Source organism: Coturnix japonica, chromosome Z (assembly GCF_054131305.1).
Source record: "Coturnix japonica strain WE chromosome Z, WE-NBRP24, whole genome shotgun sequence".
In the NCBI taxonomy this organism is placed as follows: Eukaryota; Metazoa; Chordata; class Aves; order Galliformes; family Phasianidae; genus Coturnix; species Coturnix japonica.
The window spans coordinates 2303161-2326198 of NC_140702.1; the positions used below are offsets into that span (position 1 = coordinate 2303161).

Below are 23038 nucleotides of genomic sequence, written 5' to 3' on the forward strand. Positions count from 1 at the left end.
AGTTTGGAAGCCCAAACCCTTATGGTCTCTGTAAGGGTGGCTAATATAAAGATGTTAACCAAGATGGTGGTAAATAGTCAAAGGTTGTTAGCAAAGGAAAACTCACCAATGTCGATGTTTTGACCAGAAAGCTGAGGCAGTCTCAACTGGGGAGCAATCTCCAAGAGGTGCTGCCTCAGTGGTGGTCAGCCTTTAAATGAGGTCTCAGAGGAGGTGGAGTCGAGATCCACCCCTTCCAGGAGCACAGCTAGATTACTCTCACCTGTGCTCCCGCAGCTGACCCAACACTTGCCTCAGCTGATTAATCAGAGGTTCAAGCTGTGATTTCCCATACAGTCTCTAAGCTGAAGGCAGCATCTCCTTGATCTGATGGTGGTGTGCCTGAGTGAGGGAGTGATCCAAGCTGGATGCAGAAGAGTCATCTTAATTTCTCTGCTATTTTACTTCAGATGACACCTATTGGGTGTTGGTTTCTTAAAATTTGGATCTAGGAGGTGGCCTCTCCCTTTGCTTCTGGTGAAAGCACAGTAGTGCAGCAGGAGTAGAAGACAAAGAGGTTTTCTTCGTGACAGCAACACCAATTATTTGATTCAAATGTGTAACTGTGATGAAGATGGTGAAGAACAGATACACCTCAAAGACATGCTTGATCACATAAGGAATGAGCATGTGATCCAAGACAGTCAGTGTGGCTTTAGCAGGGGAAGGCCATGCCTAACTAATCAGGTGGTCTTCTATGATGGAGTGACTGCATTTGTGGACAAAAGGAAGGAAACTGATGTCATTGACCTGGACTTGAGCGAGATCTTTGACATGGCCCTCCACCACATCCTTATCTCTAAACTGGAGGGATGTGGATTTGACAGGTGGACCACCTGGTGGATAAGGGATTGGTTGAAAGGCCACAGACAGAGGGTGGTGATTCATGGTTCTGTGTCCAGGTGGAGGCCGATAACAAGTGGTGTCATCCAGGAGTCTGTCTTGGGACCAGTGCTTTTTTACATGGTTATCAGTGACACCAATGATGCAATGGAGTGCACCCTCTGCTGTTTGCTGAGTGGTGCGGCTGATGCAGTGGAAGGAAGGGATGCCATTCAGAGGGAGCTCAACCAAGAGGTTGGCCTAGGTGAATCTAATGAGGTGGAACACAGCAAAGTGCAAGGTTTTGCACTTGGGCTGGAGGAATCCCAGGCATTTCTACAGCCTGGGAGGAGCAGTCCTTAAGAGAAGCCCCGCAGAGAAGGACCTGGGGGTCCTGGTGGATGAAAAACAGAACGTGAGCCATCAGCGTGCTCTTGCAGCTCAGAGAGCAAATGGTCCCCTGGGCTCCATCAGAAGAGGGGATGGCCAGCAGGGACAGGGAGGTGATTGATCTTCATGATCCTTGAGGTCCCTTCCAACCCGGGCCATTCTATGATTCTGTGATTACACTCGCTGTCAGAAATAACAGCAGCTGTACAGAAGCTGGATATATTTGGGGACAGTTCTTGTAACCAGCTGATTTTAAGACCTTGCCCAAGTCGTGAGTCTTAATTGCATGTCAGAAGAAAGCTGGGAAAGTGGTTATTGCTCATTCTTTTTCATTTGCTGATTCTTTCTTTAGTGTTCCTTTTCCAAAGGAGATTCTGGTGATGGAAGCAGTTGAAGAAAGAACCAAAGCAGCTCTTGCCAAGAGTGCTTGAAGTCCCTGTGGAGAGAAGCAAAGAACTTGGGCTTCCTCTGGGATGCTCCCCACCATGTCTCAGGAAGGAGACCAACTGCTGTTCCACTTTCTGCTCTGTGTGTGGAAAGGTACGTCTGTGTTTCTTCTGCTTGTTTTTTCTTTCTTTTTCTGGCTTTGAAGGAGAAGGGGTGGAGCAAAGGGAGACCCACTGGTCATTTGTTACCTCAAGAACAGGATGGATTTTACATTCACTGTGAAAAACCTGGGCTAGTAGCATGGGCATGTTTCAGGCTGGACTCTTCTTTTGCTGCTTGGTTTCCTTTTGGCTACAGGGAGACAGCTGTCTAAAGGTGTGTTTTCAAACCCACTCTCCAAAACCATGTTTCATTGTTGCAGGTGGTTCAGTGTGCTCTTGCAGTGCAGAAGCTGTAGTTTGCTGTAGAATCTGAATGGTTTCTGTTCCTAGGAGAGGACTGGGAGGTGGTAGTGAGAAGAGAATTCAATGCCTGAGGTGTATCTTAGTGAGAAATGTTGGCATGAGGTGCTGAAAGTCTTGAGCTGTCAAAGGCCAGTGATGCTCAGACTCCTTAACCTGCTGGAGCAGGGTGGAAGCAAGGAGTGGGCACTGCCGTCCCACCAGCTGCACTTGGTTCTGGTCTGCCAGGTCTGTGCTGGCCTGGATTTCTTCTGAGAAGTTTGTTGGAGCTGCTTGGAGTAGTGAAGGGTGGGGAAGAAGTGCTGCTCAAGAGCTAAAGCTCGGCTTGATCATTTTGGATGGATTTAACCATGGTATCTGAAGACATAGTTTCCATCAGAATGATCCCAGCATTGTGCAAGTGTCTCAGCTGAAGCCCCTGAGCAGATGTCTGAGAGCACCCGCCTACTCCAGCTGAGCCATAGGAAAGCTGACTGTGCCCAGTAATTACAGCTTCTGCTGATTGAATGTGCTTCCAAGTGTTTTCCTTAGTGATCAATCATGTCCCAGCACTCTGATATTCCATCTCTGTCACAATCTGGAGCATCTCTGCAATCCTTGGGTGCCCATTCCCACCAGCGTTTCTTCCTTTCTCTCTTTAGAATCAGTGTGGTGCAGTTCCCTGTGTTTGTGAGCAGCAGCCAGCAGGCTGCAAGAGATCCAATGGCAGCTTTCAGCACACAGAGGGATGTGATGGGGACAGACTGTCCTTACCGCCATGCAGAAGGGAGTTTTTACCGTCCTCTCTCAAGAAGTATGAAAGAATAGAGTTTGAATGATACTTGTGAGCAGGTGCTGTGCTGTAGGGGATGTCAGGTAACCATTCCTATGGGGGTGCGGGAAGGAGCAGTGAAAGTGATGTATTAGTTTGTGTTTTGGCTGTTAAAGAGGAGTTCCATTTCTGGAAGCAAAACTATGGGCTAAGATGGAAAACAGAAGGGAGAAGGCTGATACCTGGATAGTGGGCTGAGCTTTGGTGACTGCAGCCATTTGCAGTAGAAGTTTTGCTGTTTTGCAAAATGGGAGCTGATGATGAATGGGAGCTGCTCGAGGGACAGACTTCCATGTACAAGTTCCAGTGCCTCAATGACTTTCTTGTAGCGAGGAACCCCAAACTGAACATAAGACTTGAGGCGCAGCCTCCCCAGTGTTGAGTCCAAGGGGATGATTACCTCTCTGCTCCTGCTGGCCACACTATTTCTTAGACAGGCCAGGATGCCGTGGGCCTTCTTGGCCACCTGGGCACACTGTTGGCTCATGTTCGGTTGAGCATCAACCAACAGCCCCAGGTCCATTTCCTCTGCACAGCCCTGCAGCCACTCAGCCCCAAGCCTATAGCGCTGCATGGGGTTATTGTGGCCAAAGTGCAGGACCTGGCACTTGGCCTGGGTGTACCACATCCCATTCACCTCAGCCCAGTGAGGTTGATCCAGCTTATCTAGATCCCTCTGAAGGGGCCTCCCTTCCCTCAGGCAGATCAACACCAGCTCCCAGTCAAAAGACAAAAAGAGAAGAAAGCAGAAATGAAGAAGGCTTCTCTGAGAGCTGCCCCTGCACCTGCAGAGGTGAGTCCTTGTTATGGACAGACACAGCTCTTGTTGTCAGGGCCTCCATCTGTCAGACATGAATGAGTCTGTAAAATCCTGAGGGAAGTGGCGTCCTGTTTCTGCACTTGCTTTGTTTCTTTGCAGTGTTTGAAGTGTTACACAAAATGAAGGATAAATCTCTAAAGCAGGTGGTCGGGATGCTGGCATGGTGATGTTACTTAGTAATTAGTGCTATTATTTTGTAGTATATTAATAGTTTGCTAATAAACAAAAAACAAGGGGGGGAGGAAGGCGTTCTGATAACAGAGGATGCTGAGAAAGCAGAAACACTGAATGCCTTCTTTGCTTCTGTCTTTAGTGAAAAGGCTCTCCCTCAGAAATCCCAGACCCTGGAGGTTAATGAGAGAGTCTGGACAATAGGAGATTTCTCTTTAGTCAGGGAAGAGGTGGTCTGTGATTGCCTAGGAAACATTAATGTCCATAAATACATGGGATGGGTGCATGGGGTGCATCCACGGGTGCTGAGAGAACTGGTGGAGGTCATTGCTGAGCCGCTCTCTGTAATCTTTCAGAGGTCTTGGAGAACTGGGGAGGTGCCTGAAGACTGGAGGATGACCAATGTCACTGCAGTCTTCAAAAAGGGCAAGAAGGAAGAGCCAGGTAATTATAGGCCAGTCAGCCTCACCTCTGTCCCAGGGAAGGTGATGGAACAGCTTGTGCTGGATGCCATCTCCAGAGAACTGGGTGATAAGGAGGTTATCAGGAGTACTCAGCATGGGTTCACCAAGGGGAGGTCGTGCTTGACCAACCTGGTGGCCTTTTATGAAGATGTCACTAGCTGGGTGGACGGGGCTAGAGTGGTAGATGTAGTCTACCTTGATTTCAGAAAGGTTTTTGATACTGTCCCCCATGACATCCTTATAACAAAGCTGAGGAAGTATGGGATAGATGAGTGGACAGTGAAGTGGGTCGTGAACTGTCTGACTGGCAGAGTGCAGAGGGTTGTCGTTGGCGGTGCTGAGAGGGGATTTGATCCAGGTTTATAAATACCTGAGGTGTGGGGGCCATAGTGGCACGGCTGGTCTCTTTTCAGTAGTGCGTGGGGACAGGACTAGGGGTAATGGGCTGAAACTTCTGCATAGGAAGTTCCGCACAAATGTGTGCAAGAACCTCTTTACGGTGAGGCTGACGGAGCACTGGAACAGGCTGCCCAGGGAGGTGGTGGAGTCTCCTTCTCTGGAGATATTCAAGACCCGCCTGAACACCTACCTGTGCAACGTGGTGTAGGGAACCTGCCATGGCAGGGGGGTTGGACTCGATCACTAGAGGTCCCTTCCAACCCCTACAATTCTGTGATTCTGTTGGAAGGTGGGAATGCAAGAGAGAATATTGCGAGCAAAAGCTGTGGAGCGAGATAAATGGCATGAGAAAGCAAAGCTGAGAACTAAGGAAAGCTCCAGAAGAGAAAACAAAGTCCAGTAGGGCATATTTAGACACAGGTGAAGCATCCATGAGTGCACTGAGGAGTACTAGGGTGCTCTGGAATGTCTCTTGGGCTCCCTACAGCACACATACTTGCTCTGGGGCATGTCTGGATGTCTGTAGAGCTAATTGTGGGGCCCTGAGAAACCTCTGGGGCACATTAGGGGGCACTGGCTTCCATGTGAGTGTTCCCAGGTTCCCAGAAGTCAACAGGGAAGCCTTTGGAGACCCCTTGGGAAGACTCAGTGGGGCCCTAGAGTGATGTAGCAGCTTGTGTTGGTTGCATCTGCTTGGCAGGGAAGCGATTTCCCTGGTGAGAGCTGAGTGACTGGAAGGTGATTTCCTTGGTTTAATTAATTTAATTACCTGGATTATAATTAAATAACACTGTTCAGCGTTCAATCAAGATTATATTTTTCCAAAGTACTTCAGTCATGCATCTGTAGCAGCTTTGCTAAAATATATCAAGTTTATTCAAAATTCCAGTGATGCTCCTAAAGCACTTGAAGTGCATTTGAGGGGGGGAGTGACAAAACAGCTCTGAGAGACACATCATCAGATCAGAACATTGGAACGGTAACTAATAGCAGAGATTCTGATAAGAATATTGAAGTTTTCAAATTACCTTTTCTTAAAGTTGTATTTCACCAAGTTTCATCAATGTGCACACTGAAGAGCTGACTTGTTATCTTTCTTTTTATAAAAAATCATGTGTTACAATTGAGAGCAGAAGTTATAGGATGGAACATTCTCCAAGTAAAGTGCAAAAGAACAGACTCAGTGTTCTGTACAGTGTGGGCAGATCTTGAATTATTCCAGCAGTTAACTCCTGAATTTTTTTTCAGACTCTCAGCGGAGTTTTATACAGCGAGACTGTAGGGATCATTGCTTAGATTTCCTTCAAGTACCTATGGAATACCTGTACATTCTCTTAATTGAAACACTGTCTTTAACAGAATGAAATTTGAGAAATGAAATGTAATAACTCCAATGTGAGTGTATCATCTCACCAGTGGCCTGCTAAAAGCTGTGGAACAGATGCTGTGTCAGATCGTACTCAGAGAGTGGAAAATCTTCATCAAGCTCCCTTAACAGGTAGGTTGTTGCTGTTCCAAAGAAAGCAACTGCAAATTTTCATGCCAAAGCCCAAATCCAGCTATGTGGGAAACACACGGCCCCCATTACAGGGATGTGCTGCAAGTTTCAAAACCAGCCATAATATTGCACAAGAGAGATTTGGGTCTGGCTTTGCTAAATAGGAAGGTCAGTGCGGCTGTAAGATCTGATTGGTGAGGAAAGAACCCACTGCCTCCTAACCTGTTGCCTGCCAGAATCCAAGCTTGAGATGCTAGATGCCTTGGTTTGAAGGATAGTGGAGTAACGTGAGAGGGTCACGTTTTGCCATGTTGCTCCTCATAGAGGATCCTCCTTGGAGAAGGAGGAGTCATGCTTAATTGAATGGAGGTAGGACTGGGAATTGATTTCTCAGCAGCTGGAGATAAGACTTTCTGCAGTGCTTTTCTCTTTGGTAGAATCAGTTGCCTATAGACAAGTTGCTGTCTGCTTCTGTTCTGAAGCACTAATGGACCAAAGCATTGGGCTGCTCTGACAAAACATGCCTCAAACTGCTAGACACGAGCTGGACTGTAAATCCATAGTATGCTTTCTGTCACTTGGTCTCTTTAGTTGCTGACTCTATCTCTGGGGTCTTACTGACAGGCAGGACTGTGTTCAGGATGGCTTTTTGGTGCACACGCTGCAGACAGAGGCTGCACGGGCTGCTGCCTCTTCACACGGTGCCACTTCTGCACTGAAGGCATTTGCTGTTGGTCAGTTTGTTCACCTGACAGTGTCATCTAGCAGGTGCCCACAAATACTGTTGCCTTCAGTGTGTCCTATAATGCTTGATGAGATGTACTCCACTTCAGGAGGATGGCACTCGGTGGTTTGTAGGTGCAGTCAATGCCACGCCATTCCTAGTTCTACCTGAGTTGTGCACCATGTGCCCAGAACCAACCCAGTTATTCCGGTTGCATATAAAGCCCTGAAAAGCCATCAGTCACCAGTTTATTTGTTCTGCCCCAACATCTGTGCAGCCATTTAAAAATCCTCTTCTTTTGCAGGTCCCTTGCAGCCCGTCCTGGCAGCCTGCAGTAACGAGTCCTTTTTCCATCGCTGTGCCACCTTGCTTTGTTACTGCAGGCTGGACATTCAAAATACAGAGAAGCTCCTGTTGTACTGCAACACCTCTCTGATATAAGGTAATCCCTTCTTGCCATTATTCTGTTGGTTCTTGTAGAGATCAGTACACATGGGAACTTTTCTCTTTGTCCTTTGTGAAAAGCTCTGCTTTGCTGTTTGCTTGCTCCAGTGCAGACAATGCTGGACGTTCTTTGCTGGCAGTTACCTGTCTGTGACAAACATTTTCCTTGGTAAAGACCTCGGGACACTTAATGCTGCATGTGACAATGGACACCGGCCAACCTGACATTTTCCAGATAGATAACGAGTTACAGCCATGAGGCAGTCCAGGCTTTGGGGGGATTGTTAACCTTTAGAAAAGAGGTTTCCATTGCAGCCAATCCATCACCAGTATGCAACAGGGATCTTTACTGCGTCAGTGGAAGAGTGCTGCTGGCTTTCATGGGGGCGTTACTTAATGGGATTGTTTGGTTTCCCAAAGCAGACATACGAGCTCAGCCATTGTTTCCCTTATAGTTCCTTATTTCCAGAGCTCTGGGATTTGTTGGGATTTCTTAGGAACAAATCTGAACTCTGGGAAAGTGGTGTTTTCTTGTGAAATACCTTGGTCTGAATCACAGCTCTCATTGGAAGTAAACTAAAGTTAGCTCAGAAATCCAGATTGTTTGAAATAAAGAGGATCCTACAGCCAGTGCCGTGAATCTTTTTAACTGGGCTCTGAAAAACTCCTGGAAGTGAATTCTTTCTTGTTATCACTGGCTTTGTAGCAGCCGTTTTTACATTTGCCTCAATATCATTCTGGGTTTTCTGAGTGTGTCCCGTTCCTGAAATCTCACTTCTCCTTGGGGAAATCCCCTCACAACCTTTCCTGCAGATTCCACTATACAATGTCTCAATAGCACTTAGTCAAGTGAAAGTGCAGTACCTGATGATTTTTGCCAAGATTTTTCTGTCTGTACCTTGGGAACTTTCTGCCGGGAGACAGAATTACACCAAACTCCTGAAGTAATGCAAGTTTTTCCTCATAAAATAAGCCATTTTCTGTAAATTCTTTCCTGTGTTGCTGTAACTCTCCAATTTTCAGTGATCACATGTCAACTGTTTTATGCAAAATCTTTTTCAGGAGCAATAAGGAGATGAATTGTTTCAGCTCCATGAACCGACTGCAGATCTGCAGAAGACGTCAGACCCAGTGAATTCTTCCATCTGTTCCAACCTGAGTTCCATCGTGTTTATAAATCTGGGAGCAGAGCAGAGTGGCAGTCGTGCTGCCCCTGCAGACACAGCTCACTAGCAGCATCTGCCAAACACTGCCAACATCACTGCCCAAACTGCTGCACCACAGGTGGAGGTTACTGCCAGATATACATTGTTCGGAACACCAGAGCCAATACAAAACTTATTTTAATGTGAGTTTGGAATTTATTTCCCAATCAATCCCCATCTGGCCTCTAAGTTAAGATGGGGGAGGTGCCATCCCCAGCCCTGCACAGCAGCCTCCACAGCTCACACGGTGATCACCCATCCGCTGCACATGGTGTCGAGTGACGTCAGTGTTCATTCCCAGAACATAGTGCTTTTTAAAGTGCAATATGCAGGAAATCCTGGTTAGGAGAAGCATCCAGAATGTCAGAGGATGGTCCGAGTGGAACAGTTCAGATGTTTGCTCTATGATCTCTTGTCTTCAAGCTTCTTCTAGGAAGGCTGTAGCATTACGAACAGAAATACATTACCCTTTGATTACACTTTGCATGCCACATGCACTCTGTTAAGTTTTAACATATCAAGCACTAAGTGTTGTTGCAGTGCCATTTGCAATGCTTGTTGCACTTGTGAGTTTAATTCTTCAAAAGCATGTCTAGTCCAATTTGACAACATGTGGACTTGCCAGGTGGTGTTTTCAAAGATGACTTTATGTTTTGCCAGGACAATTTATAGAGCAAATATGTTCTCTAATATCGTAGAGATTCTCGGTCCAGCAGTCAGCTCTGAACTGAGCTGAACACTCGATTTGGGCAGCACTATCACTATACCACGCTACAACTCTGAACATTGCTCCAAGGCTAAATACAAATAGAATTTTCCATTTGAGCATCTCCAAGGCAATCCAAATGGTTCAGGATAAAGACTGATTTGGCCAGTTCAGGTATTGATATAGTCTATAGAAATTTCAGAGAACAGAGTGCGTAGGGCACCCCACCATATAAATTACAAGAGGGTGACCCCAGCACATTCACATCTCTTATCAAAACTTAGACACTTTCCAACAACCGTGTTCCCAATGGGCCTCCTGGACTGGTGTTACAATCAATGACTCCATGACACTACATCACGTTGCAAAGGGCTTTATGATGGGTTTCTTCTGTGACCACATCTAACTGATAGCAGATAGGTCCCTTGATTCAAATCCCAGTTTGTTAGGAAGTTGGAGATACCATGGATAGTTACACGTCAGTCATCATCAGGTGGATAAAAGCAAGGAATGAAGGTGTCAAAAGGAATGGTACCACAGTGCAGGGAGTGCTGGTGAGCCAGGACGACCTGTACAAACTGTGTTAACCCCAGTGTGAAGTTGAACCGTTCTCAGGACTGACATCACCACCCACAGCCACCCAGAGATAATATTGTTAAGAAGCACGCAGGCCAAGCTCTGGGAAGCAATTACGGCAAAGCCAGCTGCCAAGGGTTAATGCTTATCAAGTGATTCCAGTGAAAGATCGGAGTCTGGATTGGTTGGGGAGGGAAGGATTTGTTGTTGTTGTTGTTTGTTTCCTTTCATCTTTGTGTGTGTTTCCATCTGTTTGGTTTTTAAATACTCCTTAGTTTCTTTAAAAAATAATTAAAACAATTCCAAATAAGCATGGCACCATTGAACTTATAACTCCAGATGAGCTTGATAATACTGACAAATTCCGCCGCAAAAACACATCTACCTCTCACACGTGGAATCTATGAGCAGAATCTAGCACAGAAGGCCACTGCCCCGCCCTCCACTATGAGCTGGGCCAGAAGGCCTCACTGTCCAATAGCTGAAGGCCACTGCCCCGCCCTCCACTATGAGCTGGGCCAGCACACAGCACAGAAGGTGCTGGCGCAGCACCCCCAAGGCATTCACTGTCTGCACACCCTTGCGACAGGGACGAGAGGCAGTGGGCGCTACGGGGTCAGGGGCAGCTGTCCTTGCAGACCCCACGAGTGAGAGCAGAGCGATTGTTGGTGGCCTTTGGCCAGAGCTTTTGGAGGCCGAAGGTCTCTTCAGCTTCAGATCTTGCCATGGCCGTGCTGCGAGGCAGTGCGGGACGGGGACAAGGCAAGTGCAGCCGGCCCTCTCCCCGCCGGGGCCCGGCACAGCCCCCAGCCTGCGCTGCGCAGCAGGAGGAGAAGAGCTGGGAGCTGGAGGTGCTGCAGGCCCAGCTGGAGGGCGAGCGGCTCCACTGCCAGGAGCTGCAGCGCCGCTGGGCTGCCGAGAGATGTGAGCTGCAGGAGGCGGCAGAGCGGGAGCGGCAGCTGCTGGCCGACCAACTGCATTGTGCCTGGGAGAAGCAGCAGGCCCAGGAAGAGCAGCAGCTGAAGGAGTGGGAGCAGCGGCAGCGGGCGACGGTGACCCGGCAGCTGCTGCGCTGGAAGGAGGCCGAGCTGCGCGCCACAAAGGAGCTGCTGCAGCGGGAGTGCGATGCAGCCCTGCGCCAGGCTCGGGAGCTGCAGCAGCAGCTGGCCAAGGTGCTGAGGAACCCCCCCAGCTGCAGCGAGGCGGCCCATGCCCAGCTGCAGGACGTCCTCAGCAAGCTGCGCTGGGAGACGGATGGGGAGCAGCCCGCCTGCATCCGCCACCTCCAGCAGCAGCTGGAGCTGGAGAGGAGGCTCTTCAACCAGTACGTCGTGGGCAGCTTGGAAGACGAGCTCCGCAACGGAATGTCCTGCTCCCAGGACGGAGAAGGAGCTCTGCGCCGCCACTGTGCAGAGCAGGGCTCCAGTCGACCGGCCATGAAGGACGCTCACGTCCAGGTGAGATGACACACTGAGAGAGTGGGGATTGTTCAGCCTGGGGAGGGAGGGGAGGCTCCGCAGACACCACTGGAGGCACCTCTGGGCAACGTGAGCTAATGGAAGCTGTCCCTGCCCTTGGCATGGGCTTGGAACGGGAGAGTCTTGAAGGCCCCTTCCTACACAGACCATTCTGTTATGGTATGATTTTCTGGTTCTAGGTGCCAGAGACAGCCAAGGAAGACCTGGGGCTCCCTGGAAGCCGGCCCTCACCCCGCCGGGGCCCGGCACAGCCCCCTGCCTGCCCTGCGCAGTGGGAGGAGAAGAGGCAGGAGCTGAAGGCACTGCAGGCCCAGCTGGAGGGTGAGCGGCTCCGCTCCCAGGAGCTGCAGCGCCGCTGCGCTGCTGAGAGACGTGAGCGGCAGGAGGCGGCAGAGCGGGAGTGGCAGCTGCTGGCCGACAAACTGCGCTCCAAGTGGGAGCGGGTGCGGGTGTCAAAGCTGCAGCGCCTGCGGGAGCAGAGCCTGAGGCAGTGGGAAGCAGAGATTCGCCAACTGCTGCGGGAGAAGGAGGCCCAGCTGCGCCAGATGACGGAGCTGCTGCAGAAGCGGCGCAACGACACCATCCGCCACGCATGGCATCTGCAGCGGCAGCTGGCGGAGGCGCTGCTGAGGAGCGGCAGCAGCAGAGCGGACCGCAGAATGCAGCAGCAAGTCCAGCGGCAGCTCTGCTGGAAGTCCCGTGGAGAGCAGGCCGTGGAGAGCAAGCGCCTCCAGTGTGAGCTGCAGGAGCAGAGAAGGCGCTTCCTGCACTACATCCTGGAGCACGTGGAGGGGCAGCCACCCGCCTCCTGCAGCGGGGCCAGGGCCTGCCGTCGGGCTGTAGCAGAGGTGGGTGTTCAGGCTGCAGAGCAACAAGAGGCCCTGAGCAACCTGGAGAGGCAGTGCCAGGCCCTGAAGGCCCACAACCACCCTGAAGGCCCAGAAGCATGCCAGAAGCTGCAGAGTGTCCAGCAGGCTGACGTCAAACTTGGAGCACTCGGCAAGCGTCTGGAGGAAAACTGCACACAGCTCCAGGAGATGGGGACAAAGCTGAGGCCGCACGGAAATCCCAAACGGGAATGCTCCAAACCCCAGGAAAAGCTGGGGGAGCCGAACGTTTGGACAGCGGCAGTCTGCATCATGCATTGTCGCAGACCATCACCACCAATACGAAGATTCATAGCTCGTCACAGCTACAATCCTTTTGAGGGCCCGAATGAGGACCCAGAAAACGAGCTTCCACTGACAGCTGGACAATACATTTACATCTGTGGAGACATGCATGAGGATGGCTGGTTTCTGGGAGAGCTGACAGACGGCACAAGAGGACTGGTTCCTTCCAATCTGGTGGAAGAAGTTTCAGATGATGAGCTGGATACCACCGTGCCTCCAGGGCTTCGTGATCTCCTGCTGGATACCGATGATGAAGAGTGACCAGGCAGCAGGAGAGGGGCAGAAAGTGATGGTCACCATCCAGAAATCTGTGCCTGTGTGTTGGCTTAGCCTGGGGGACACCGAAATTCCTCTCCATAAGACATCAACATCTTATCAAGATTCCACCTTTCTGGATGAAGGCTACCTCCTGCTCCACTTGATGTTCAAGTGGAGTGTGGTCCATCAGCAGCAAGACCTTAAAAATTCATCCCTTGTATGACTGAGGATTTATTTCATTGGACTGGATTAAAAAAAAAAAAAACCAAAAAAATTCACAAAATACATCAAAACAACAACAACAAATATTATATATTATATAATATATATATAGTATATAATTATGTACTATATACTATATATTATGTGTAATATATAATATATATTATATATATTATAATATTCTAAAAAAAATAAAAACAACCAAACCCAAAAAGTGTGTCCAGTCTTCTTGGTTTTTGGCAGTCCGCTTTTGTAAAGGTACAAGGAAAGGAGGAGGCTGAGGAAAGCCTCCAAAGTCTTTCTCAAGCGCTCTACCTTCAAGTATTAAAATCGAGAGAGAAAGGAATCATCACTGCTTGCCTCTGTTCTTTGAGACACCTGAAGTACCTTGGAAGGCCACACTGCCTGAGCCCTACAGACAGTCTGTCCCAAAGCAGCTGTTTGATCATTTCCATTGGTTGACAATGCATAGCGCTTGCATTGTCTGCAGGCACAGACTCAGATGCACAACCACATCCTTAACTGTAGGTCCGTACATCCTTTATGTACATGCTCATGCTCCCCCTTGACATTTTCTCTCTGAGTGTGAGTGTCAGAAGACATTAATGTGCTCTGGACTCTGTGGGAAGAGGGTGTGCAAGGACGCGGTGGTAAGTGTGTGTGGCTGTCAGGTGAGTTCCCGGACGATTGGAGGAAGGGTCACGTCACTTCCATTTACAGGAAGGGGAGCAGGGAGGACCCAGGTAACTACAGGCCGGTGAGTCTCACCTCCGTGCCTGGGAAGATTATGGAACAGATCCTCCTGGACAACAGGCTCGATCACATAAAGAACGAGCACGTAATCCTAGACAGCCAGCACGGCTTCACCAGGGGAAGGTCATGCTTAACTAATCTTGTGGCCTTCTATGATGGAGTGATGGCGTTGGTGGACGAAGGGAAGGCGACCGATGTCATTTACCTGGACCTGAGCAAGGCCTTTGACATGGTCCCCCATCTCATCCTCATCTCCAAATTGGAGGGAAGTGGAATTGATGGGTGGACAACTAGATGGATAAGCAATTGGTTGAAAGGGCGCAGACAGAGGGTGGTGGTCAATGGCTCTATGTCCAGGTGGAGGCTGGTAACGAGCGGTGTCCCTCAAGGGTCTGTCTTGGGACCGGTGCTCTTTAACATCTTCATTTATGACATCGATGAGGGAATGGAGTGCACCCTCAGCAAGTTTGCTGATGACACCAAGCTGAGTGGTGCAGTCGATTCGGTGGAGGGAACGGATGCCATTCAGAGGAACCTTGACAGGCTGGAAAGCTGGGCTCGGGTGAACCTAATGAGGTTCAACACGGAAAAGTGCAAGGTTTTGCACTTGGGCCGGAAGAACCCCAGGCACCTGTACAGGCTGGGAGGAGTTGTCCTGGAGAGCAGCTCGGCAGAAAAAGACCTAGGGGTCCTGATAGATGAGAAACTTAACATGAGCCAGCAGTGTGCTCTGGCAGCCCAGAAAGCAAATGGGATCTCCACCCATCCAGGAGAGGGGTGGTCGGCAGGTAAAGGGAGTTGATTGTCCCTCTCTACTCTGCTCTTGTGAGGCCCCATCTGGAGTACTGTGTCCAGGTGTGGAGCCCTCAGTACAAGAATGACATGGAGATTTTGGAATGGGTCCAGAGGAGGGCCACGAAGATGATCAGGGGGCTGGAGCACCTCCCCTATGAGGACAGGCTGAGGGAGTTGGGTTTGTTCAGCCTGGAGAAGAGAAGGTTGCGGGGTGACCTCATTGCAGCCTTTCAATACCTGAAGGGAACTTACTCCTAGGAGGGGAGTAAACTCTTTGAAAGGGCTGATAATAGCAGGACTAGGGGAAATGGTTTTAAGTTAAAAGAGGGAAGATTTAGGTTGGATGTTAGGAGGAAGTTCTTCACTAGGAGAGTGGTTAGGCCCTGGAACAGGCTGCCCAGGGAGGTTGTGGATGCCCCGTCCTTGGAGGTGTTAAAGACCAGGTTGGACGGGGCCCTGGGCAACCTGATCTAGTAAAGGTGTATGTTTGGTGGCCCTGCTAGGCAGGGGGGTTGGAACTACATGATCCTTGAGGTCCCTTCCAACCCGGGTCATTCTGTGATTCTGTGATTCCGTGTGTGTGTGTGTGTGTGTGTGTGTGTGTGTGTGCAGGGATGGGGTGGTGGCCATTTGCACGAGCACAGAGGTGTGCAAAGCGGTGGGCGATTGCTCCGTTGAAGCAAGAAGCAAGCGTGCCAGTGCTCCAGTTGTAAGGAAGTGCATTGCTGGAACAGGGCAGAGCTGAGCCTGCAACTGCAGCCTCCTTTGCACAGCCCAGCTGTCAGAGGGTGAGACAGTTGTGCTTCCTGAGCAGCTCAGGGACGTTGTGGCCAGAAGCAGCCGAGTCCAAAGTTCCTGGTGTGAAGTGCTCCGAACATCGGGCTCTCTGGGCGAGCTCCCGGCTGACAGCACTGCTCCCCTCTGCCCTCGCCTGGGCCTGCTGGGAGCTGCAGGAACTACCACTCCCAGGATGCTGTGCGGCAGCCCCGGGCGCCGCCATGACAGTGGTGTGTGCAGTGCTGTGCAGGGCTGGGCCTGTGGGCTCAGGGCACCGGGTGCTCCTTCCCTGAGGCTGCCAGGAGGTAAGGCACCGTGAGGGTGGTTTGGGGGAGAGCAAAAGACGTAGAGAGGACGTAGGTGGGACATGGAGGTGAGATAGATGGGGCATGAACTGGATCTAGAGAGAGGGGTGAGAAGGCAAGGTGGATATCCGACAGGTGGGGACAGGGGCCTGTACAGGTCAAGGGCCAAGTCCAGCTCTGCAAGCACAGCAACATGTCGGGGACGCCGGGCTGCGGCTGGGGATGGAGCAGAGCAAGATGGAGAAAGGGGGGAACATTCAGGGAGCGAAGAAATCTCCAAGTGGGGCTTTCTCCATAGCTCAGCCTGCAGCGCAGCCACACGACCTAGGCAGGCCTCAGACTGGGATCCTGCTGCTGGGTGCTGCAGGGTGCAGCCTGGCTCAGTCCTCTCTGCACCTGGGGACTGATGGCTGTGTCTGGGATGGCAGTGAGCCTCCTCCACTCCAGGCTGAGCCACTCAGCTCTCCCTTAATTAGAATTGCCATCCATCCCCCTTTCTCATCCCTCCATTCCCACGCAGAACTGACTGAGGAGGGGAGGGATGGGTCCAATGGTGGTGGCAGATCTGGGACACTGCCCTTTCTGCTGCCCTGAAGCCACATTGCCCTGAAGGTGGGCCTGGGGGCCTGGGGAGGTGGGCTTTGGAACTGAAGGAACGGCCGCAGGCAGGCAGGCAGAAATATGGCAAAGACATTTAATCATGGAACGTAGCAAACAGTCAAGAAATGACAGTATTCCCACCCAACCATTTCCCACCCTAACAATCCTTTCTGATCCCACCCCCTCCAACTCCCACCCCCAATCAACTTCCCTCCCTCCCTCCCTCTGCCCAAAACCTCCCTCCCAGCCCCCTGTTGTAATCCCAGAAGAATGGCAGCAGCCATGGATCAAGAGAAGGACTTGACAGAGCAGCAGCTGTGGAGCAGGAGAAAGAGCAAACCGTGTTGGTGGTGGATGCGACAGGCAGTGCCAGCAGGGCGTCCCCTGCTTCAAAGTGCACCTTTCCTCTCTCACCCACCACACATTCTCTCCTGCATTCAGGCTCTGAACGATTTCTTCCCATTGGACTCCATATCCGCATGGCCAGTGCGTGATACAGAGCCCAAGTGGAACACCTGCTTGGAAAATGAAATCAACTCTCCCATTCAGTTCTATGAGCGTGCGCCTTCCTCTCAAGAGATGAGTGGTCCTATTGGAAAAATCCCTGTTAGCTGGGTGGAAGAGTAAGATGTAATCACCATTCTGTGATACGGGGTCATCCCTTTGCCTGAGATTCCTTTCCAGGTTTTGCCTTTGCAAATTAAGAAAAGGCTTTAAATTAAGATAGGCTAATAGCATCATAACCGAGCATTACTAATACATTCAATGATTAATCCCGCAGATTCCAGCACCATTGGTACCATTAGAACCTATTGGATTCACATCCAATCTATTAACAGTAAGAAGCACACGATAACCTGGATAATGCCTAATAACTCTGGTTCCTGAGACAGTAGTTTGCAAACCTGAAGGCAAAAGGTCAGCGCGCTAGGACAAACAGCCAGACAGCAATATGGTTAAATACGGCGGCATCCATCGACTGCCCGAAAAGCCATGCTTTTATAGCAGACAGACGAGGGCGTTTATAAACCATACACACCAATTGGAGGAAAGCTACTGCAATAACAGTTCCTGGTCAAAGACCTACTTTGAAAGCCTGGAGCTACTCATTCTTTTCCTAGAGGTGTCCTTGGTTCTCATGCTGTTTCTCCTGCTCCCTCCACAGCTGCTGCTCTATGAAGCCCTTCTCTTGCAGAGTGTCCAGCAGGCTGACGTCAAACTTGGAGCACTCGGCAAGCGTCTGGAGGAAAACTGCACATAGCTCCAGGAGATGGGGACAAAGCTGAGGCCGCACGGAAATCCCAAACGGGAATGCTCCAAACCCCAGGAAAAGCTGGGGGAGCCGAACGTTTGGACAGCGGCAGTCTGCATCATGCATTGTCGCAGACCATCACCACCAATACGAAGATTCATAGCTCGTCACAGCTACAATCCTTTTGAGGGCCCGAATGAGGACCCAGAAAACGAGCTTCCACTGACAGCTGGACAATACGTTTACATCTGTGGAGACATGGATGAGGATGGCTGGTTTCTGGGAGAGCTGACAGACGGCACAAGAGGACTGGTTCCTTCCAATCTGGTGGAAGAAGTTTCAGATGATGAGCTGGATACCACCGTGCCTCCAGGGCTTTGTGATCTCCTGCTGGATACCGATGACGAAGAGAGACCAGGCAGCAGGAGAGGGGCAGAAAGTGATGGTGATGAAGCGTGCCAGAAGCTTCAGAGCAACTTGGAGCACTCGGCAAGCGTCTGGGTAGAAACTTCACACAGCTCCAGGAGATGGGGACAAAGCTGAGGCCACACCGAAATCCCAAACGGGAATGCTCCAACCCCCAGGAAAAGCTGGGGGAGCCGAACGTTTGGACAGTGGCAGTCTGCATATATATATACATATACTATATGTATAAGTATACTATATACATAATACTATATATTATGTACTATATAAAATAATATAAATGATATATATATATGCGAAGTTTCGGATGATGGCGTGGATACCACCGTGCCTCCAGGGCTTCGTGATCTCCTGCTGGATACCGATGACGAAGAGTGACCAGGCTGCAAAAAAGACATTTCTTCATAGTTCCAATTAATGTCTTATGTTTTGTTCAGACTCACTAAATGATGCATTTCAGGGTACATCACATGGGAATATAAGAAGACTATTCAGAGCAGGAGCTGCAGAGCAAGATGAACGGCATGAGAAGGTAACGCCGGGAACCAAGGACACAGCTTTTGTGTCACTCAGCCACCTGTGGCAGAGGACAGGATATCTGTAGGTATGGGAAATCATCCCATCACTTAGTGCCTTACAAGGAGCTGAGAAGCTTTTCTTGCTCAAGTCCTGCTTCCAAGCTTAACCACCTACAATGAAGTAGTTGTCAGTTTTCTGGTGTCCTTCAATTCCGTGTCCGCATTTTCCCAAAAGCAAAAGAATTTGGAGGTAACCAGCTGCAGTGAAGTGAGCGATTTCAGTGCCTATTTCTGATGGTGGCAATGAGTTCAGAGGTCACACTTAACTGACGGTGCCTGTTTCCATTCTGACAAAGGCTGTAGTTGCAGCTGACTTCCCGAGGCTGCCATACGTGGTGGTGACGCAGCCTTGGGCTTGTGCGTTTGCATGACTCCCACCTTTCCTTTCTGTGTCTTGCAGGTCAGCTGGTGCTGGAAGCGGCCGGTATCTGAGTAGGAATGAAGGTGAGTGCAGGAGCAGCTGCTGAGGGGAGGAAGGAAGTCCATGCTAATGAGCTCTGAAGCATCTGTGGGTCCGGTACCAGAGGAGGCAGCAGTGATGAGAAGGGCACGTGGTGAGTGCGTGGACAGGGTGGCACAAACGCGTGCGTTTGCTGAGGAGTTGGGTTGCACACAGGTGCAGACAAACGAATATTTGTGGAAGGTGTAGGCACATACGTGTTTCCAGGGATGGTTTGCACACGTCTATGAATGCAAAGGAGGGCATACAATGCAGTGCGTGGACGTGGGTGTGCAATGCAGGGAGGGTGGCGCGTGGGTGTGCGTGTGCACATGGATAGGGGAAGGCTGGGGTTACAGGTTGACCTGTGCTGAGGTAAGTGGGGGCTCACAGTGTTGCTCAGTGGTAGATTTGTTCACAGTGAGTGCTAACAGGAAACTCGCACACCCTTTTTGTTTCAGCTGTGCCAGTGCTGTGATCCCTTGCTACAAGGATAGGGTTTTGGACGGATGGTGTGCATGCTGAGCTCCCATCTCTTGCAGGAATCAAGTGTAGAGCAAAAGGGATGTTTGGGCCAGGTGACTGTAAGAAGGCTGGCTGCTTTGGATGGTGGCAGCTGATGGAAACAGGTGCTCTGGGGACCGTTCAGCTTTTAACAGAAGTCAGGGGTCCTGCAGCAAGAACGACTAGGTTCTCGAATTGCTTCAAACTTGCACTCTGATTACGTCTGTCCTGCCGTGCCATCTCTGCTTCTCTGTGATGAAAGCATTTTCATGACCACGTGTTGGGCCTGTTTGCTTGTAGAAGGAGGAATGTTAGGTGCAGTTTTCACCAAGAACTTCTGCTAGGATTTCTGTGTATTTTGAATCATGAATGTTAGCACAGTGAGGTGAAGGAGGGCCCTGGAAGCAAGTTTGGTGCTATTGAAGCAGTGTGCGATGAGCAGGTGGGAGGTAACACGTGCTGGCAGATGTGGAAACTACTTTGGGATTGAGGTGTGGAGGAAAGGAAAGGCGATGAAGGAGCTGATGGCAAGGAGTTTCCTGGGGAGGCTCGGTGCTTGCTTGGGGATGGATCTGATCAACTTCTTGTGTGCTGGTGTCCTGCTGGGCTTTGGAGAGCAGTCTTCATTCCAGGGTCTGTCTGGTTAACTCATGCTAACGGCATGAGTTTCAATAGGGCCAAGAGTCGGGTCCTGCATTTTGGTCACAACAACCCCAGGCAACCCTGCAGGCTTGGTGAGGTGTGGCTGGAAAGCTCCCAGATGGAAAGGGACCTTGGTGTGCTGATGGACAGTCGGCTGAATATGAGCCAGCAGTGTGCCCAGGTGGCCAAGAGGGCCAATGGCATCTTGTCTTGTATCAGGAATGGTGTGGTGAGCAGGACTAGGGAAGTCATCCTGCCCCTGTACTCGGCATTGATGAGGCCTCACCTCGAGTACTGTGTTCAGTTTTGGGGACCTGAGGAAAGGAAAGACATGGAGTTACTGGAGCAGGTCCAGAGAAGGACAACAAGGCTCATGAAAAACTTGGAGAATCAGCCCTATGAGGAGAGGCTGAGGAAGCTGGGGCTGTTTAGTCTGGGGAAGAGGCTGAGGGGAGACCTTATCGCCCTCTTCCAGTACGTGAAAGGTTCTTACAGTGAGAGTGGGGCAGGTCTCTTCTCACTAGTGACAAGTGAGAGGACAAGGGGAAATGGCCTCAAGTTGCAGCAGGGCAAGTTTAGGTTGGATATTAGGAAGCACTTCTTTACAAAAAGGGTAGTTAGGTACTGGAATAGGCTCCCCAGGGAGGTGGTTGAATCGCCATCCCTGGTTGTGTTTAAGAGCCGTTTGGATGTGGTACTCAGGGATATGATTTAGTGTAGGGTATTTACAGTTAGGTCACTGGTTAGGCTGCGGTTGGACTTGATGATCTTCAAGGTATTTTCCAACCTGGGCAATTCTATGATTCTATGGTAGGACCGGGGCTTGGACCAGGCCAGGGTGAATCCAGTGACAGGAGTCCAATGGATTTGAGACCTGACTTGAAGCCTGTGGGCATCACCCAGGACTTGAGATGAGAGGATGAGGCGTAGGAACAAGAACCTCTTTGGTCCGTATTAGCTCCTGCCGTTCCTTTTTTTTTGGTTAGGGATCAATGTTGGTTTGTCTGTGTAAAGAACAGATACATTTTGCAGCCTGGGAATGAATTCATCCTCACCTGCTGATTGATGCTCTTCTCTAGATGGAGCTGCAGTGGAAATGGACACTTGTGGTCCGATGTCCGATCCCCTCCCTCATGCTCCGATCATCCGAATTAGCAAGACCTGGCTGACGGTTGGTGAGTTGGCTTTTGTTGGCTTGGAGAAACGTCTTCCAGTTGCACCTCACATTATATCTGTTGTATTGAGCTCTCGATCTCCAGCCCAAACTGGATCTATGTATGAACACAGAAGGAGTAGTTTAGATCTATGTTTACCTTGACTGGAAATGCAGTGCCAAGAGCTGCACACTGCTGTCACAGCTCTGAGATTATGGAAAAGGTATCTGGTGGGTGAGCGCTTTGCTGGGTGAGCATCCCCCTGCTGAAGAGCAGGCAGCTGTTGTGTTTGTAGACAGAATCATCCGTGGGGATTGGAGGCGTTTCCAGCCTTCCAGCTCTTGGCTGTTGCTGAGAGAGTAGAGCTTCCTGCCCAGAGAGAAGGAGCAGCAGAAGGGATCCCATGAGAGCAGCCTTAGAAGCCTTTCAGACAAAGCAGGTGGATCAGGCTGTGGCCTGTGCCTGTGGTTTGCAGTGAAGCCAGCAGGCTTTGCCCCAAGCAGAATGAGCTGTGGGTGCAGCATCCAGCAGTGCAAGTGGCCAACAGCTGGAGACAGCATCACCTTGAGCAGCACTCTTGAGGGAAATGCTGAGTGTGAAGGAAGGCCACGAAGAAGAGAGTAGCTTGTGGCTGTGTTCCCGGGGTAAGGTTTTCCTTCCTGAGCTGTTACCTCTCAGGTGCTGTGTGAGTCTTCTGCAGTGTGCCTACAGCTGTGCGATGTGCTCTGCAGGAAGCGCTGATGTTGCACATGCAGCCCTGTCTTTCATGTCTCATGTCCAGTTCCACATTTTGTTTGAAGCACCATCTTAGAGGCAGCCTTGATTTCTGCAGCCCCGAGCTTTGTGCCACGAGAGCTCTCCTGCTTCTCGCTGTGATGTGAGACCAAATGGAAGGCCCTGCAGAAGTCTGGGTAGGTGATGTCAGTTGCTGTTGATTTCCCAACCCATGCTGGGAAAAGCAGGGAATGGGACTGGGGGACATCCCGGTGGTGGGATCCTGCCTCATCAGAACTGAATGGCTGTTCTGATCCATGTATTTTAACCTGAGTGAATCTGACAGTAATGAGAAAGGGGAGGGACCTGTGGGAAGAAAATGTATGTGCCGCAGTTTGTGGTGCAAGGTGTTCTAGGAGCTGCTGGTAACAGTGCCCAGAAAGCTTGCTTTTTTGATGGGGAGATAATTAACTAGGTTATTTTAATGAATCTATTTTCTTTCTCTTCATCATTCATACTACCTCTCAAAAAACTGTCTGTGGATTCTCAAGTAGTATTTCTTGCTAAAGAGAATTCATGTGCATCCTTCCTATTCGTCTGCTCAAATTATCTTGCAATCATCTCTGTCTGTGTTTCTTTTAGACCCTGTGATGGAGCAGAGAGGAACACAGACTTGGGTGGATCTTCATTCAGGAGCAGGGACACGTCATGCTCATCTGAGGTGTCTGGCTGACAGCAAGAGCAGAGAGGTAAGTTTCATAGGGTCGCGTGCCCATTTTATTTTATTTTTCATTCATGATGCATAGAGGCGTTCCCCAGACAAAGTGAGCATTTCTCAACTGGACTTTCTAGAAATGAGCTAGGCAGTGAAAATGGGTTTGAAGCATCCCTAAGAGCCCCGCAAGAGAATGCTGAGAGTTAATCTGGCACCCTCCTTTGGAAACGTCCGGTGTCTGTCAGCTCTTCAGCTGTGCCCTAACACCTCCCATTGCGCTGCCACACCAGGATAGAATTCCAAGCCCACACTGAGTCCTGGAATGTTGTGGTGCCGT

The 23038-nt window shown here is 50.2% G+C and overlaps 1 protein-coding gene across 1 annotated transcript; it reads left to right on the forward strand.

Annotated features, from left to right (window-relative positions):
• Nucleotides 1-1434: 1434 nt before the first annotated feature.
• LOC146753431 (uncharacterized) lies at nucleotides 1435-21635 on the forward strand. The gene is made up of 9 exons (XM_085529361.1): nucleotides 1435-1791; nucleotides 6124-6262; nucleotides 7291-7428; nucleotides 8493-11374; nucleotides 11575-12726; nucleotides 13632-13718; nucleotides 19853-19925; nucleotides 21198-21293; nucleotides 21496-21635. The coding sequence occupies exons 4-9, from the start codon at nucleotides 10643-10645 to the stop codon at nucleotides 21633-21635; spliced, it is 2280 nt and encodes a 759-aa protein (XP_085385487.1). The 5' UTR covers nucleotides 1435-1791; nucleotides 6124-6262; nucleotides 7291-7428; nucleotides 8493-10642.
• The last annotated feature ends 1403 nt before the right edge of the window (nucleotides 21636-23038 follow it).

Excerpts from the sequence above, each read along its gene's own strand:
- LOC146753431 (XM_085529361.1), top strand. The coding sequence starts at position 10,643 with ATGGCCGTGCTGCGAGGCAGTGCGGGACGGGGACAAGGCAAGTGCAGC. Across the intron at positions 11,375-11,574 it reads TGAAGGACGCTCACGTCCAG|GTGCCAGAGACAGCCAAGGA; the intron begins GTGAGATGACAC and ends TTCTGGTTCTAG. Across the intron at positions 12,727-13,631 it reads CAGACGGCACAAGAGGACTG|TGTGAGTGTCAGAAGACATT; the intron begins GTTCCTTCCAAT and ends TTTCTCTCTGAG.